The 19,419-nt window shown below is 46.4% G+C and overlaps 1 protein-coding gene across 1 annotated transcript in view; it reads right to left on the reverse strand.

Moving 5' to 3' along the window:
• The window catches only part of bnip2 (BCL2 interacting protein 2), a 56,734-nt gene extending 39,178 nt beyond the window's left edge, over positions 1–17,556 (reverse strand). Inside the window, exons 1-4 of the mRNA XM_064990251.1 lie at positions 16,603–17,556; positions 7,788–7,883; positions 5,442–5,521; positions 142–336 (exon numbers count right to left, since the gene is read on the reverse strand). Coding sequence (XP_064846323.1) covers positions 142–336; positions 5,442–5,521; positions 7,788–7,883; positions 16,603–17,000 — 769 coding nt within the window. The 5' untranslated portion in view covers positions 17,001–17,556. The remainder of the gene's footprint in view (positions 1–141; positions 337–5,441; positions 5,522–7,787; positions 7,884–16,602) is intronic.
• Between the last annotated feature and the right edge of the window lie 1,863 nt (positions 17,557–19,419).

Consider the following 19,419-nt stretch of genomic DNA (forward strand, 5'->3'; position numbering starts at 1 on the left):
GCTTGACTGCCGTTGGGAGGTCAAAACGTTCGGATCACCCCTACACAAAAAGGCCAGGGTTGGGTGGCACCATACTGGAGCATTCACATTATGTTACAAGTACCTCATGTTATACAAGTACATCATGTTACAGGTCCATACCTTCCCATTCAAACTCATTACTGTTGTCAGATGGTGTGTCTATATCATCCAGGTCTAGCTCTGTACTCTCCTCCTCCAGCTCATCAGACAGCAGAGATCCTTCACTCCGATCCAGAGTCAGGCTGATGTCTGGGGCAGCCAGCTTCTTCTTAGTCTTCTTACCACCACTCAGAGCAGAATAGCCCCCTGCAGAAGCTGGGAGAGGAGAGAGAAGTTGGATATAGGCTAGCAAAGATACCTTACCCCTCTCAGAAGCTAGAGAAAATATATACACATTACATAGCCTGCAGAAGCTGGAGAAAATAAACTCAGCAAAAAAAGAAAGGTCCCCTTTCCAGGACCCTGTCTTTCAAAGAATTTGTATAAATCCAAATAACTTCACAGATCTTCATTGTAAAGGGTTTAACACTGTTTCCCATGCTTGTTCAATTAACCATAAACAATTAATAAACATGCACCTGTGGAACGGTCATTAAGACACCAAAAGCTTACAGACGGTAGGCAATTAAGGTCACAGTTATGACAACTTAGGACACTAAAGAGGCCTTTCTACTGACTGAAAAAACACCAAAATAAAGATGCCCAGTGTCCCTGCTCATCTGGGTGAACATGCCTTAGGCATGCTGCAAGGAGGCATGGGGACTGCAGATGTGGCCAAGGCAATAAACTGCAATGTCTGTACCGTGAGACGCCTAAGACAGCGCTACAGGGAGACAGGACAGACAGCAGATCGTCCTTGCAGTGGCAGAACACATGTAACAACACCTGCACCGGATCAGTACATCCGAACATCACACCTGCGGGACAGGTACAGGATGGCAACAACAACTGCCTGAGTTACACCAAGAACGCACAATCCCTCCATCAGTGCTCAGACGGTCCGCAATAGGCTGGGAGAAGCTGGACTGAGGGGCTGTAGGCCTGTTGTAAGACAGGTCCTCAGACATCACCGGCAACAACGTCGCCTATGGGCACAAACCCACCGTCACTGATGAGTAGTGGTTTTGTCTCACCAGGGTTGATGGTCGGATTCGCGTTTATCGTCAAAGGAATGAGCGTTACACCGAGGCCTGTACTTTGGAGCGGGATCGATTTGGAGGTGGAGGGTCCGTCATGGTCTGGGGCGGTGTGTCACCGCTTCATTGGACTGAGCTTGTTGTCATTGCAGGCAATCTCAACGCTGTGCGTTACAGGGAAGACATCCTTCTCCCTCATGTGGTACCCTTCCTGCAGGCTCATCCTGACATGACCCTCCAGTATGACAATGCTACCAGCCATACAGCTCGTTCTGTGTATGATTTCCTGCAAGGTGGGAATGTCAGTCTTCTGGCATGGCCAGCGAAGAGCCTGGATCTCAATCCCATTGAGCACATCTGGGACCTGTTGGATCGGAGGGTGAGGGCTAGGGCCATTCCCCCCAGAAATGTCTGGAACTTTCAGGTGCCTTGGTAGAAGAGTGGGGTAACATCTCACAGCAAGAACAGGCAAATCTGGTGCAGACCATGAGGAAATGCACTGCAGTACTTAATGCAGCTGGTGGCCACACCAGATACTGACTGTTACTTTTGATTTTGACGCCACCCTTTGTTCAGGGACACCTCATTCCATTTCTGTTAGTCACATGTCTGTGGAACTTGTTCAGTTTGTCTCAGTTGTTGAATCGTGCTATGTTCATGCAAATATTTACACATGTTAAGTTAGCTGAAAACAAACGCCTCTGACAGTGAGAGGACGTTTATTTTTTTGCTGAGTTTATTTCCTGTTTAAATTTAGTTAATATTGGTCTTACTTTTTAACTCTGCATTGTTGTGAACGGGCTCATAAGTACCATTTCACGTAAAGGTCTACACCGGTTGTATTCAGCATTTCACTGTAAGGTCTACTAGACCTGTTGTATTCATCATTTCACTGTAAGGTCTACTAGACCTGTTGTATTCAGCATTTCACTGTAAGGTCTACTACACCTGTTGTATTCAGCATTTCACATAAAGGTCTACACCTGATGTATTCAGCATTTCACTGTGAGGTCTACTACACCTGTTGTAGTCAGCATTTCACTGTAACATATCATTCCAAAAGCATGGGCATCAATATGGAGTCGGTACCCCCTTTGCTGCTATAACAGCCTCCACCCTCCTGGGAAGGCTTTCCAGTCAGGGCTCTGTGCAGGCCAGTCAAGTTATTCCACACCAATCTCAACAAAAATATTTTTTCACATTTTCAAACGGTCCATTTATATTTTCCAACGAGGCTATACATCTGGGTGAGTTTTTTCCCTCGCCTGAGTAGCCTTGTTTCACTGCCGAAAATCAAATTAAACCATCTAGTGTTCAGTGAAATAACAACAATGTCAAATACAGGAAGCCTAGTCAAATAATGAACATCCAATCACATTAACCATTACTCTCTCGCAGGAATTCCACTAACGGTCTGCATGTAGCCAAACGTAGCTGCTGCTCATTCCGTTTGCTCTAAAATTGATAAATGGTTAAAAATAAGTAAGGCCCGCGTCTATCAAGACACATATCAGCTCTACTAGTAGTACTGCTACTACCAGCAGTACGTCAACTGCACCTATCGATGACAAGTTGTTCTGCTTCCACGAGCACATCCAATGTAGATTTACTGATGCTAGCATTTGTTGTTAGTTCAGCTAGCATGGACAGTTGTGAATCTGATGCAGCCGAAGAGCTAGTGCCCCCTTACCCAGGAAAGCCCTGAACAACAGACAGGGACATTGGACCATCGAAGAGGCACAAATATGATGAGAACTGCATTGATTTGGGGTTCACTTAGATTGGGAGAAGTGCCTTTCCTCAGCCAGAGCATTTTATATGTGCAAAAGTACTCTCACAACTCTTGCGCAGACATTTAAAAACACATGGCAATTCGAAAAATAAACCACAGGAGTTTTTTGAGCAATAATTAAGACGACTTTCGATTAGTAAGACATGTATAAAAGCAACATATATCATTAGTAAGAAGGGGATAGAAGCGTTTTATATGGTGAGCTACCGAGTGGCTAGGACACGCAATCCCCATACTATTGTGGAGGACTTAATTATTCCTGCTGCCGAGAATATGGCAGGGGAAAAGGTCCAAAAAACTATACAGACAAACACTGTTACACAACGCATCAGTGACATGGCAGGAGATGTTTTGAAACAATTAATGCTTCGCATACAAGCCAGTGAATTGGCAGGACTGGCACAGCTCCTGGTATATGTCCGTTACATTTATGGGGGGTCAGTTAAGGAAGACATCCTCTTCTGCAAACCACAACAACAGGAAAGGATATTGTTTTAAGTACTGGACAGCTTTGTGACATCAAATGGACATTGGTGGTCAAGATGTGTTTGTATCTGTACTGATGGGGCAAAAGCCATGACAGGGAGACATAGTGGAGCGGTAACGTGTGTGCAAGCAGTTGCTCCCAACGCAACTTGGGTCCACTGCAACAACCATCGAGAGGCTCTTGCTGCTAAGGGAATGCTTTCAGACAGACTCTCTCCAATACAACCCAACATTGCAGAGTTATGTGCATCCTTTCAAGCACACCCTTCTCATTAACCTGTGGTGAGTTATTCACAATTTTCTATGAACAAATAGGGTTTTATATGTAAGATGGTTAAATAAAGAGCAAAATTATTGATTATTATTATATTAGTATTTGTGAAATGGTCCTATAAGAGCTCTGTGTCAATTCCCATGAGCCGGGTTGTGACAAAAACTCACTCATTCTTATGTTTAATAAATGTATCATATAGTGTGTGTGTGGCAGGCTTACAATGACGGCAAAAAACAACATTTGAGAGTGTGCTGACCCTGGTGCTAGAGGGGGTACGCTGACCCTGGTGCTAGAGGGGGTACGCTGACCCTGGTGCTAGAGGGGGTACGCTGACCCTGGTGCTAGAGGGGGTACGCTGACCCTGGTGCTAGAGGGGGTACGCTGACCCTGGTGCTAGAGGGGGTACCCTGACCCTGGTGCTAGAGGGGGTACGCAGCAGGAGGTTGAATGTTTGAAGGGGTACGGGACTATAAAAAGTTTGGGAACCACTGATCTCCGGACAAACAGTTCTTGTGCTGATGTTGCTTCCACAGCCAGTTTGGAACTCGGTAGTGAGTGTTGCTTCCACAGCCAGTTTGGAACTCGGTAGTGAGTGTTGCTTCCACAGCCAGTTTGGAACTCGGTAGTGAGTGTTGCTTCCACAGCCAGTTTGGAACTCGGTAGTGAGTGTTGCTTCCACAGCCAGTTTGGAACTCGGTAGTGAGTGTTGCTTCCACAGGCAGTTTGGAACTCGGTAGTGAGTGTTGCTTCCACAGCCAGTTTGGAACTCGGTAGTGAGTGTTGCATCCGAGGACAGGCGAGTTTCATTTGGCCACATACAATATATACACAAAAATATATAGACATTACATAGCCTGCAGAAAATATATAGACATTACATAGCCTGTAGAAAATATATAGACATTACATAGCCTGTAGAAAATATATAGACATTACATAGCCTGTAGAAAATATATAGACATTACATAGCCTGTAGAAAATATATACACATTAAATAGCCTGTAGAAAATATATACACATTAAATAGCCTGTAGAAAATATATAGACATTAAATAGCCTGTAGAAAATATATACACATTAAATAGCCTGTAGAAAATATATACACATTACATAGCCTGCAGAGCTGGAGATGAGGAGAGAGCAGTTTGATATAGGCCTGACATCACATACATTAGCTTGAAGAGGCTGGGATATAGCAGAGGTGCGGCAGCCCATAACCTAGAGATGCGGCAGCCCATAACCTAGAGATGCGGCAGCCCATAACCTAGAGATGCGGCAGCCCATAACCTAGAGATGCGGCAGCCCATAACCTAGAGATGCGGCAGCCCATAACCTAGAGATGCGGCAGCCCATAACCTAGAGATGCGGCAGCCCATAACCTAGAGATGCGGCAGCCCATAACCTAGAGATGCGGCAGCCCATAACCTAGAGATGCGGCAGCCCATAACCTAGTGATGCGGCAGCCCATAACCTAGTGATGCGGCAGCCCATAACCTAGTGATGCGGCAGCCCATAACCTAGTGATGCGGCAGCCCATAACCTAGTGATGCGGCAGCCCATAACCTAGTGATGCGGCAGCCCATAACCTAGAGATGCGGCAGCCCATAACCTAGTGATGCGGCAGCACATAACCTAGTGATGTGGCAGCACAGCCAAATGATGACATGAACAACATGCAACATCTGAGGTTTGGCAGATACTGATGAGCAGAGATACTGAATGGCTTTCTTACCAGACTGTCCTTCTCCAGAGGGTCCAGTGAAGAGATCTTCACCCAGCTGAATGTCCTCCTCTTCCTCCTCAGGTAGGGGCCTACAGACACACAACAGGTCATATATAACCCTTGCTCCTCACACAACAACAGTAGAGGATATAGCTGCTATTACCGCTACTAACTAACTGCTCGTTCAGTGTTGAAAGCATTATAATAACATATGCACTACAAGTATGTGGACACCCCTTCAAATTAGTGGATTTGTCTAACATTGGGAGTATAATAGCCTTACTGAAGAGCTCGTGACTTTTCAAATGTATACCCCGGTCAACTGTGTTGTTATTGTGGAAACGTCTAGCAGCAACAACGGACAGTAGTAGGCCTCACAAGCTCACAGAATGGGACCGCCGAGTGCTGAAGCCTGTAAAAACCCTCCGTCCTCGGTTGCAACACTCACTTCAGTGTTCCAAACTGCCTCTGGAAGCAACGTCAGTACAATAACGTTTTGTCGCCCTTTAGTTCCAGTGAAGGGAATTCTTAACGCTACAGCATACAATGATGACCTTCTAGACAATTTTGTGCTTCCAACTTAGTGGAAGGCCCTTTCATATTTCAGCATGACAATGCCACCGTGCACAAAGCGAGGTCAATACATAAATGGTTTGTTGAGATTGGTGTGGAAGAAATTGACTGGCCTGCACAGAGCCCTGATCTCAACCCCATCAAACACCTTTGGGATGAATTGGAATGCTGACTGCGAGCCTAATCACCCAACATCAGTGTCTCACTAATGCTCTGGTGGCTGAATGGAAGCAAGTCCACCTGCAGCAGTGTTCCCACATCTAGTGGAAAGCCTTCCCAGAAGAGTGGAGGCTGTTATAGCAGCAATGTTCCAACATCTAGTGGAAAGCCTTCCCTGAAGAGTGGAGGCTGTTATAGCAGTAATGTTCCAACATCTAGTGGAAAGCCATCCCAGAAGAGTGGAGGCTGTTATAGCAGCAATGTTCCTACATCTAGTGGAAAGCCTTCCCAGGAGAGTGGAGGCTGTTATAGCAGCAATGTTCCTACATCTAGTGGAAAGCCTTCCCAGGAGAGTGGAGGCTGTTACAGCAGCAATGTTCCAACATCTAGTGGAATGCCTTCCCTGAAGAGTGGAGGCTGTTATAGCAGCAATGTTCCTACATCTAGTGGAAAGCCTTCCCAGGAGAGTGGAGGCTGTTACAGCAGCAATGTTCCTACATCTAGTGGAATGCCTTCCCTGAAGAGTGGAGGCTGTTATAGCAGCAATGTTCCAACATCTAATGGAAAGCCTTCCCAGAAGAGTGGAGGCTGTTATAGCAGCAGTGTTCCAACATCTAGTGGAAAGCCTTCCCAGAAGAGTGGAGGCTGTTATAGCAGCAATGTTCCAACATCTAGTGGAAAGCCTTCCCAGAAGAGTGGAGGCTGTTATAGCAGCAATGTTCCAACATCTAGTGGAAAGCCTTCCCAGAAGAGTGGAGGCTGTTATAGCAGCAATGTTCCAACATCTAGTGGAAAGCCTTCCCAGAAGAGTGGAGGCTGTTATAGCAGCAATGTTCCAACATCTAGTGGAAAGCCTTCCCAGAAGAGTGGAGGCTGTTATAGCAGCAATGTTCCAACATCTAGTGGAAAGCCTTCCCAGAAGAGTGGAGGCTGTTATAGCAGCAATGTTCCAACATCTAGTGGAAAGCCTTCCCAGAAGAGTGGAGGCTGTTATAGCAGCAATGTTCCAACATCTAGTGGAAAGCCTTCCCAGAAGAGTGGAGGCTGTTATAGCAGCAATGTTCCAACATCTAGTGGAAAGCCTTCCCAGAAGAGTGGAGGCTGTTATAGCAGCAATGTTCCAACATCTAGTGGAAAGCCTTCCCAGAAGAGTGGAGGCTGTTATAGCAGCAATGTTCCAACATCTAGTGGAAAGCCTTCCCAGAAGAGTGGAGGCTGTTATAGCAGCAATGTTCCAACATCTAGTGGAAAGCCTTCCCAGAAGAGTGGAGGCTGTTATAGCAGCAATGTTCCAACATCTAGTGGAAAGCCTTCCCTGAAGAGTGGAGGCTGTTATAGCAGCAATGTACCAACATCTAGTGGAAAGCCTTTCCAGAAGACTGGAGGTTGTTATAGCAACAAAGAAGGGACCAACTCCATATTAATGGCCATGATTTTGGAATGATATGTTGGACGAGCAGGTGTCCACATACTTTTGGTCATGTAGTGTGCAAGACTACTACCCAGAAAAGAGAATACTGCCTGGAAATCAGAGGGTTTATGAGTATTGACTGAGGTGCCTCTAATTACCACAGCTAAAGTCAGGTTGTTAGGTATGCCTGGTTGTCGGAAGACGCGTGTTACCTGGGGAAGTCCTCGTCCTGCCACTCCTCTTTAAGTTCCACCCCCTCCATGCGGAGACGAGCCTCGGTGGTCGCAACAGACTCCTGGCGCTCCAGACTGCAGAGAGAGAGAGACAGGTCAGAACTGTTTAATGCTACAAACTGCAGAGAGAGAGAGACAGGTCAGAACTGTTTAATGCTACAAACTGCAGAGAGAGAGAGACAGGTCAGAACAGTTTAATGTTACAGACTGCAGAGAGACAGAACAGTTTAATGTTACAGACTGCAGAGAGAGAGACAGAACAGTTTAATGTTACAGACTGCAGGGAGAGAGAGACAGGTCAGAACAGTTTAATGTTACAGACTGCAGAGAGAGAGACAGAACAGTTTAATGTTACAGACTGCAGAGAGAGAGAGACAGGTCAGAACAGTTTAATGTTACAGACTGCAGAGAGAGAGACAGAACAGTTTAATGTTACAGACTGCAGAGAGAGAGAGACAGGTCAGAACAGTTTAATTTTACAGACTGCAGAGAGAGAGAGAGACAGGTCAGAACAGTTTGTTACAGACTGCAGAGAGAGAGAGAGACAGGTCAGAACAGTTTAATGTTACAGACTGCAGAGAGAGAGAGAGACAGGTCAGAACAGTTTAATGTTACAGACTGCAGAGAGAGAGACAGAACAGTTTAATGTTACAGACTGCAGAGAGAGAGAGAGACAGGTCAGAACAGTTTAATGTTACAGACTGCAGAGAGAGAGAGAGACAGGTCAGAACAGTTTAATGTTACAGACTGCAGAGAGACAGAACAGTTTAATGTTACAGACTGCAGAGAGACAGAACAGTTTAATGCTACAGACTGCAGAGAGAGAGACAGAACAGTTTAATGTTACACACTGCAGAGAGAGAGACAGAACAGTTTAATGTTACAGACTGCAGAGAGAGACAGAACAGTTTAATGCTACAGACTGCAGAGAGACAGACAGAACAGTTTAATGCTACAGACTGCAGAGAGACAGACAGAACAGTTTAATGCTACAGACTGCAGAGAGAGAGACAGAACAGTTTAATGCTACAGACTGCAGAGAGAGAGAGACAGGTCAGAACAGTTTAATGCTACAGACTGCAGAGAGAGAGAACAGTTTAATGCTACAGACTGCAGAGAGACAGAACAGTTTAATGCTACAGACTGCAGAGAGACAGAACAGTTTAATGCTACAGACTGCAGAGAGAGAGACAGAACAGTTTAATGCTACAGACTGCAGAGAGAGAGAGGCAGGTCAGAACAGTTTAATGCTACAGACTGCAGAGAGAGAGAACAGTTTAATGCTACAGACTGCAGAGAGACAGACAGAACAGTTTAATGCTACAGACTGCAGAGAGAGAGAGGCAGGTCAGAACAGTTTAATGCTACAGACTGCAGAGAGAGAGAACAGTTTAATGCTACAGACTGCAGAGAGACAGAACAGTTTAATGTTACAGACTGCAGAGAGAGACAGAACAGTTTAATGTTACAGACTGCAGAGAGAGAGAGACAGAACAGTTTAATGCTACAGACTGCAGAGAGACAGAACAGTTTAATGTTACAGACTGCAGAGAGACAGAACAGTTTAATGTAACAGACTGCAGAGAGAGAGACAGAACAGTTTAATGCTACAGACTGCAGAGAGAGAGACAGAACAGTTTAATGCTACAGACTGCAGAGAGAGAGACAGAACAGTTTAATGCTACAGACTGCAGAGAGAGAGAACAGTTTAATGCTACAGACTGCAGAGAGAGAGAACAGTTTAATGCTACAGACTGCAGAGAGACAGAACAGTTTAATGCTACAGACTGCAGAGAGACAGAACAGTTTAATGCTACAGACTGCAGAGAGAGAGACAGAACAGTTTAATGCTACAGACTGCAGAGAGAGAGACAGAACAGTTTAATGCTACAGACTGCAGAGAGAGAGACAGAACAGTTTAATGTTACAGACTGCAGAGAGAGAGACAGAACAGTTTAATGTTACAGACTGCAGAGAGAGACAGAACAGTTTAATGCTACAGACTGCAGAGAGAGACAGAACAGTTTAATGTTACAGACTGCAGAGAGAGAGACAGAACAGTTTAATGCTACAGACTGCAGAGAGAGAGACAGGTCAGAACAGTTTAATGCTACAGACTGCAGAGAGAGACAGAACAGTTTAATGTTACAGACTGCAGAGAGAGAGAGAACAGTTTAATGCTACAGACTGCAGAGAGAGAGAACAGTTTAATGCTACAGACTGCAGAGAGAGAGAACAGTTTAATGCTACAGACTGCAGAGAGAGAGACAGAACAGTTTAATGCTACAGACTGCAGAGAGACAGAACAGTTTAATGTTACAGACTGCAGAGAGACAGAACAGTTTAATGTTACAGACTGCAGAGAGAGAGACAGAACAGTTTAATGTTACAGACTGCAGAGAGAGACCGAACAGTTTAATGCTACAGACTGCAGAGAGAGAGACAGAACAGTTTAATGTTACAGACTGCAGAGAGAGAGACAGAACAGTTTAATGTTACAGACTGCAGAGAGAGAGACAGAACAGTTTAATGTTACAGACTGCAGAGAGAGACAGAACAGTTTAATGTTACAGACTGCAGAGAGAGACAGAACAGTTTAATGTTACAGACTGCAGAGAGAGACAGAACAGTTTAATGTTACAGACTGCAGAGAGAGAGACAGAACAGTTTAATGTTACAGACTGCAGGGAGAGACAGGTCAGAACAGTTTAATGTTACAGACTGCAGAGAGACAGAACTGTTTAATGTTCCAGACTGCAGGGAGAGTCAGGTCAGAACTGTTTAATGTTACAGACTGCAGAGAGAGAGACAGAACAGTTTAATGTTACAGACTGCAGGGAGAGAGAGACAGGTCAGAACAGTTTAATGTTACAGACTGCAGAGAGAGAGAGACAGAACTGTTTAATGTTCCAGACTGCAGGAGAAGACAGGTCAGAACTGTTTAATGCTACAGACTGCAGAGAGAGAGACATAACTGTTTAATGTTCCAGACTGCAGGGAGAGTCAGGTCAGAACAGTTTGTTCCAGACTGCAGGGAGAGAAAGCGGGTCATCATGTTTTAGAAAGGAAGCACACCAGTACTATGAACGGTTCCAGACTGCAGGAGAAGACAGGTCAGAACAGTTGAATATCCTTTCAAAAGACCTCTCTGTGTTCCAGTCAGTGAACAGCAGCAAGCCAAGGAGTCAGAGATAATCTGACACAGAAAGCGTAACAACACAATCAGTTATCTGTACTGTGACTGGTAGCTCAATATCCTAGACATGATGGCAGTTCTCAGTTCATCCTACAACAGACGGAACCAAGAGATCCTCCACCCAACTGCCGCAACTGACCCTCAATAGATGGTTTGTGTACTTGGCTGTGTGCGTGTGGCTGTGTGCGTGTGGCTGTGTGCGTGTGGCTGTGTGCGTGTGGGCGTGTGGCTGTGCTAATGCAAATCAAAATTATTCACAGTCTGAGTAAAAATGTATTAAATACCATTTATTCTCACATCTACACACAAAACCCCATAAAGAAAAAGTGAAAGAAAAAGTGAAAGTTTTTTATGTTTGCAAATGTATTGAAAATTACAGAAATATCTAATTTACATAAGTATTGATACCCCTGAGTCGATACATTTTAGAAACGCCTTTGGCAGCAATTACAGCTGTGAGTCTTTCTGGGTAAGTCTCTAAGATTGGGATTGTGCAATATTTGCCCATTATTATTTTCAAAATTCTTCAAGCTCATTCACATTGGTTGTTGATCATTGCTAGACAACCATTTTTCAGGTCTTGCCATAGATTTAAGTCACAACTTTAACTCGGACACTTACGAACATTCAGACTCTTCTTGGTAAGCAACTCCTTTGTATGCATCGTGGAAGTTAGAGTAGCAATGATCCAGAATGCTGCCAGCCCGGGGCGAGCATTCGATACGCTGATAACATTTCGGGAGCATTGTTTTCAGAATAGCTTTGTAAAAATCCCCAACTACAATAAATGCAGCCTCAGGATAGTCCAATGAAGTTCTTTCAGGGCCGTTGAGGTGTCTGCTTGGGGGGATATACACAAGTGTGATTATGATCAAAGAGAATTCTCTTGGTAGAGTAGTCAAAGACCATATCACCTCCTCCATCCCAACACACTCAACCGTCAACCCGCCTACCGCACTGACAGATCCATGGATGACGCAATCACCACTGCACTGCACACGGCCCTTACCCACCTGGACAAAAGGAATGCATATGTGAGGATGCTGTTCATCGACTACAGCTCAGCCTTATCCATTTTTTTATTTTACCAGGTATGTTGACTGAGAACACATTCTCATTTACAGCAACAACCTGGGGAATAGTTACAGGGGAGAGGAAGGGTGATGAATGAGCTAATTGTAAACTGGGGATGATTAGGTGACCATGATATACCCAGATTGGGTATTGAGTCAGGACATCGGGGTTAACACCCCTACTCTTACGATAAGTGACATGGGATCTTTAGTGACCACAGAAAGTCAGGACACCGAAAGACAGTACCCTACACAGTGCAACGTCCTCAATCACTGCCCTGGGGCAATGGGATAATTTATTTAGACCAGAGGAAAGGGTGCCTCCTACTGGCCCTCCAACACCACTTCCTGCAGAATCTGGTCTCACATCCAGGGACCGACCAGGACCAACCCTCCTTAGCATTTGAAGCAAGCCAGCAGTGGGATGCAGGGTGGTATGCTGTTACTGGGTCTTGGACATCCTGACGGACCACCCCAGGTGGTGAAGGTAGGCAACATTAACTCCTCAAAATTCATTCTCAAAACAGGGGCCCAACAAGGGTGTGTCCTCAGTCCCCTAATGTACTCCCTGTATACTCACGACTATACAGGGAATATAGTAGTACAGTTCGCTGTCGACAACAGTAGTAGACCTGATTACCAACAACAACGAGACAGCCTACAGGGAGGAGCTAGGCACTCTGTGTTGTGCCAGGTAAACAACCTCTCGCTCAACATTAGCAAACCTAAGGAGCTGATTGTGGAGTTTAGGAGCAACCAGGCTGGACTCACCCCATCAACGCGGCCGCCAAGGAGATCGTCAATAACTTCCAAAGTCCTCAGCATATACATCTTAGAGAAGCTGAAATGGTCTAACCACACGGACACCGTGGTGAAGAAGGCAGATCAGCGACTCTTCCATCTCAGGATGCTGAGAAATTGGGTGCACACTGCCTGCCCTACAACAGCAGATGTCACAGGAAGGCCAAGAAAATCATCAGGGACCCCAGCCATGTCCTGTTCTCCCCGTGTCCATCACTCAGACGCGTTCAGTACAGGAACATCATGGCAAAAACTGTCAAGACTGGCCAATAGCTTCTACCCTCAAACCATCAGGCAGCTTAATAGCCATCACTAGTCTGATACCTGCCCCCCGCCCTATGGACATTTCCCCCCACACCAGTCACTTACTTTACCTGCTGCTCCCCCTATGGTCATTCCCCCACAATGGTCACACTGCTCCCCCTATGGTCATCCCCCCCTCAACAGTCACGGCCATTCCCCCCTCAACAGTCACGGCCATTCCCCCTCAACAGTCACGGCCATTCCCCCCTCAACAGTCACTCTGCTCCCCCCACGGCCATTCCCCCTCAACAGTCACTCTGCTCCCCCTACGGTCATTCCCCCTCAACAGTCACGGCCATACCCCCTCAACAGTCACGACCATCCCCCCTCAACAGTCACGACCATCCCCCTCAACAGTCACGGCCATCCCCCCTCAACAGTCACGGCCATCCCCCCCCTCAACAGTCACTCTGCTCCCCCTACGGGCATTCCCCCTCAACAGTCACTCTGCTCCCCCTACGGGCATTCCCCCTCAACAGTCACTCTGCTCCCCCACGGCCATTCCCCCTCAACAGTCACGGCCATTCCCCCCTCAACAGTCACGGCCATTCCCCCCTCAACAGTCATTCCCCCTCAACAGTCATTCTGCTCCCCCTATGGTCATTCTTCCAAATCCAGGGTCCGAAATTAACACCCGCCAAGCGCCAAATGAGGGTAGATTTTCCGTTTGGTGAGTAAATTTCCGAAGGCTATCCGCCACACTGGCGGGTTAATGACCAGAGGAAAGAGTGCCTCCTGCTGGCCCTCCAACACCACTTCCAGCAGCATGTGGACTCCCATCCAGGGACTGACCAGGACCAACCAACACTGGCGGGTAAATGTTTGAACCAAAATAGTCATGTGATAAAATATCCGGCATGATGGCGGAGGAAACGACTCCTGTTTGCCAGCCAGAGACTGAGTGCTCCTAGCTTCCGGCACTTACCATACGGGACATCAGCTACTCGACATCGCTCACTTGCCACGGTTCTGCTGCTCGCTACCGTTCATTAAATAGCTGTTATGTGACGACATTTACCTGGAGTAAGCAAACCTTTGAAACAAAAACCCACTGACAGAAGAGGAAGACACATCACACATTAAAAAAGTTTTGTGAGAAATAGAGGTTTGGAGATAAAGGAGTTTCAAGAGGCTGGCTACAGTATGATGTTGAGGCTGTGGTGATGAGTTGTTAAGCGTGTCACCAATATGATGAAGATAAAAGCAGAAACAACTTGATTGTCATCCGAAATAAAACGATGAAGCTGGAGAACATTCGTGACCATGAACACAACAAGTGTCACATTGCCTGCGTGCCTGTGACACCGGGCTCAATCGGAGCCTCTCCACTTGACACCCTCTGTGATGGCGCTAATGGAAATGTCAGAGCAGACCAGCAGGAAGACACGGTTTAGGACTGTGCATGCCATTGGCAAGAAGGCGAGACCACTTTCTGACTTGGAGTGGATGTATGAGTAAGTGAAAATGTTGTTAGTCTTGTAGCTAGACTAGTACTGTTGTAGTTAGTTTTTACAAGTCTATTTAGCAGACGTGGTCCAGTATTGGAGGTGGGGCCATCAGAGACATCATGGAGGGAGTGTGTGATGAGTGGAGCCATCAGAGACATCATGGAGGGAGTGTGTGATGACCGGAGCCAAGAATGGTGTGGTCAGCTGGGTGTAGGGGGACAGGGCCGACATCATTGGCATCAACTGTATGGCACACCGTCTTGAACTGACCTGTTCTGATGCCATCCGGTCCAACGTGATTTTTCAGAAAGTAGAAGACCTCAGTGGGCTCTACACTTTCTTCCACACCAGTCCACAGGGCAAACCTGGTGAACAGCTTCCAGGCTCTTGGGCACACACCACTGGTGCCCACCAGAAATGGCGGGACCCTACGGTCAAACCTTCTCAACGGTCAAGGCGCTCCCCCTACGGTCATTACCCAAAAACGGTCACACCTCCCCCCCTACGGTCATTACCCCAAAACGGTCACGCCTCCCCCCCTACGGTCATTACCCCAAAACGGTCACGCCTCCCCCCTTACGGTCATTACCCCAAAACGGTCACGCCTCCCCCCCTACGGTCATTACCCCAAAACGGTCACGCCTCCCCCCCTACGGTCATTACCCCAAAACGGTCACGCCTCCCCCCCTACGGTCATTACCCCAAAACGGTCACGCCTCCCCCTACAGTCATTACCCCAAAACGGTCACGCCTCCCCCCCTACGGTCATTACCCCAAAACGGTCACGCCTCCCCCCTACGGTCATTACCCCAAAACGGTCACGCCTCCCCCTACGGTCATTACCCCAAAACGGTCACGCCTCCCCCCTTACGGTCATTACCCCAAAACGGTCACGCCTCCCCCGCTACGGTCATTACCCCAAAACGGTCACGCCTCCCCCTACGGTCATTACCCCAAAACGGTCACGCCTCCCCCCCTACTGTCCTTACCCCAAAACGGTCACGCCTCCCCCCTTACTGTCATTACCCCAAAACAGTCATGCCTCCCCCTACAGTCATTACCCCAACAGTTAGTGCTCTTTCTGTTCATACTGTTGGGTTTTTTATTACCATTTTCATTATTTCATGTAACTTAGTCCTGCAAGTTGGAGCTTGGAGCATAAGATTTTCACTGTACCCTGCAATCATACATGTACAGGGTTGCAGGTGACTATTAAACACTGCACCCTGCAATCATACCTGCAACCCTGTACATGTGACTATTAAACACTGCACCCTGCAATCATACCTGCAACCCTGTACATGTGACTATTAAACATTGAATCTGAAATCGCACCAGGAAGAGATGGACTCAACCATGACAGCCTCTAATGTGATTCTCTAAAACTAACTGTATAAATGCTGAGTAAATGACAGTTCAGTCTGCCAATTAATGAACTAAACTTAATGAAGTCAGAGACCTGTTTATTCAGCAGGCCTAATGTTATACACAGCAAGAGAAATCAGTGGTAGACAAGAGTAAACTGATGCTGTCCACCATGGTAGTATGTAGTAGTGTTGCTCATTGTGTGGTCTTGTTCTTCTATCCTCATGGGGAAATGAAATCTTCAAAGGTCTCCAGAAGGATAGTTAAACAAGGAAAATCATCCCTGTGGGGTTGGGTTTAGGGTTACAATTAGGGTTAGAGTTTGGGGTTGGGTTTTGGAGTTAGGTTTTGGGGAAAATAGGATTTTGAATGGATGTGTGTAGGTATTTGGCAGGTTTTGTTGCAATTTCCTGGGATAGCTGGCTGCTATATCAGTAACATGCATAATATTGATGCCATCATGCTGACAATAAAGGACATCAGCACAATAACATTGATAATAAGCAGTTCTAGGCAGACTGCAGTCTTCCTGTATAGGTATTGACATAAAACTGTTCTAACTAAAGTGTACAAGATAGCACAGTGGTGAGAAAGAAGTGAGCGCATACCTTCCATTATGTCCAGAGGTCGAGTATGTCTGGGGCATTCTGACGGGAGTGGAGCATGGCACCACCTCCATCCCTTCCTCCTGTTTTTCTCCATTGTCTGGAGTCACCGTTTCCTGCGGCGGACCTCCTGTTTGGGTTGGCCTCTGTAGCGCTGCTCCTGCGGCCTCTTCGCCATTTTCAAATGAAAGCTCTGTTCTGCTGTTTTGCAGGTCTTCTAAATCTTCTTCCTCTTCTCCTCCTGACACTGCCGAAGACGAAGGGCTCGGAGTGCCTCTGATATCTCCTCCCAGGCTCTCATAAATCCTGGGTGTGTCTAGGTCTGGGCTATTGTTCAGACTCATATCGTTATCACCCGCAGCCTTCAACACTACCTCACTCTCGATCATATCTGTAGCCATCACAGCTGATCTGCTGCTGCCTTTCCAACAGGGTCTGGATTCAAATGCTTCAAACCCCAAAGCAACAGTTTATGAATATGATAATCTTGCTGGTTTGTTAGCTGATAGCTCTAGTAGTAGCTAAATACAACAACAAAAAAAGTCATACATTCACAATTATTTTCTTTGAAGATAGTTGTCAAACTGAGTGAGTCAGGTATAAAGAAACAACGTAACTAAGTTAGCTAAGTTACTAGCTAACAGCCCGCTAGCCGAGCAGTGCGTCAACTGTTCCCCTTCCTTCCTCCGTTGGAGCAAAAAGATAATGCTAACCACAATGCTAGCTAGTTAGCCAACTGTCCTTAGCAGTGCCAACTTAGATAAAGTGGATTTTGACGATGTCTTACGAGCCATGAAGACCGAATCAAACACATTCAATCTCTTTCCGTTAGATGTTTAGCATGATACACGTTGATGTCCGACGGTTCATAATGAATCTCTTGTGGTTTGAGAGTCCCAATCCGTCTTCGCTCCCCGTTATTAAGATACACGTCGTCATCCCCCTCTCCCCCTCAGAGCTGACACATTCTCCCACAATGCCCTATGTTGGTTAGGGCCAGTGTTTCACAAAACTCCCCGAGTAGGCTACCCCTGCAAGTCTAATTATTTTATTTTTTCAATTTACATGTATTTTATTTTAGTCATTTAGTAGACGCTCTAGGAGTATGATTTATAATACCCATACAACCTAGTGGTCAAACTCGGAAATGGTTCCAATCGTTTTTCCACACCATTATTTTAGAAACACTTCCATGTACTGTATGCTTTGTTATTTTGATTTCCGAGTCAAAACGGAGAATGGAAAAACGACACATTTTTAATTTTCTGTTTCTAAATTTGAAAAACAACCCTTACAAAAATGTTCCACAGGATTCTTGCATGATTCTTCTGCAGGAGTCCTTCAGGAAATCCTACAGGATTTTTGTGATCATTTTCCTGTCAGACAACCATCAGGATTCCTGCAGGAATGGTTTTGCAGGACCAATCCTGCCCGATTCTTACAATTCCTGCAGGATTCCTACACATAATTATTGCAGGAAGTCCCTCAGAATTTAGTTTAGATGATTTCTGCAGGAATGGTTTTGCAAGACCAATTCTGCACGAGTCTTACTGTTCCTACAGGAATCATACACATAATACCTGCATTCTAATAATTTTTCTCGTAGGACTAACCTACAGGAGCAATATTGCACAATAATTTTATTTCTGCAGGATTGAAACTCAAATGTTTCCGCCTCTACCAAGGATCATATCACCTCTACCTTACCTGACACCCTAGACCCAATTCAATTTGCATACCGCCCCAATAGATCCACAGATGATGCAATCACCATTGCACTGCACACTGCCCTATCCAATATGAACAAGAGGAATACCTATGTAAGAATGCTGTTCATTGACTATAGCTCAGCCTTCAACGCCATAGTATCCTCCAAGCTCATCTTTAAGCCCGGGGCCCTGGGTCTGAACCCCGCCCCATGCAACTGCGTCCTGGACTTCCTGACGGGCCGCCCCAGCTGGTGAAGGTAGAAAACAACACCTCCACTTCACTGATCCTCAACACAGGGGCCCCACAAGGGTGCGTGCTCAGCCCCCTCCTGTGCTCCCTGTTCACCCATGACTGCGTGGCCACGCACGCCTCCAACTCAATCATCAAGTTTGCAGATGGCACAACAGTAGTAAGCCTGATTACCAACAATGACGAGACAGCCTACAGGGAGGAGGTGAGGGCCCTGGCAGAGTGGTGCCAGGAAAATAACCTCTCCCTTATTGTCAACAAAATTAAGGAGCTCATTGTGGACTTCAGGAAACAGCAGCGGGAGCACGTCCCTTTCCACATCAACGGGACTGCAGTGAAGAAGGTGAAAAGCTTCAAGTTCCTCGACGTCCACATCACAGACAATCTGAAATGTTCCAACCACACAGACAGTGAGGTGAAGAAGGCACAATAGCCCCTCTCCAACCTCAGAGGGCTGAAGAAATTTGGCTTGACCCGTAAGACCCTCACAAACTTTTACAGATGCACAATCGAGAGCATCCTGTCAGGCTGTTTCACCGCCTGGTACGGCCGCCTGGTACGCCCACAACTGTAAGGCTCTCAAGAGGGTGATGCGGTCTGCCAAACTCATCACTGGGGGCACACTGCCAGCACTCCAGGACACCTACAGCACCCGATGTCACAGGAAGGCCAAAAAGATCACCAAGGACATCAACCACCCGAACCACGGCCTGTTCACCCCGATGGCATCCAGAAAGCGAGGTCAGTACAGGTGCATCAAAGCTGGGACAGACAGGGAGACTGAAAAACAGCTTCTATCGCAAGGCCATCAGACTGTTAAATAGCCATCACTAGCTGGCTACCACCCGGTTACTCAACCCT

Source organism: Oncorhynchus masou, chromosome 15 (genome assembly GCF_036934945.1).
Source record: "Oncorhynchus masou masou isolate Uvic2021 chromosome 15, UVic_Omas_1.1, whole genome shotgun sequence".
In the NCBI taxonomy this organism is placed as follows: Eukaryota; Metazoa; Chordata; class Actinopteri; order Salmoniformes; family Salmonidae; genus Oncorhynchus; species Oncorhynchus masou.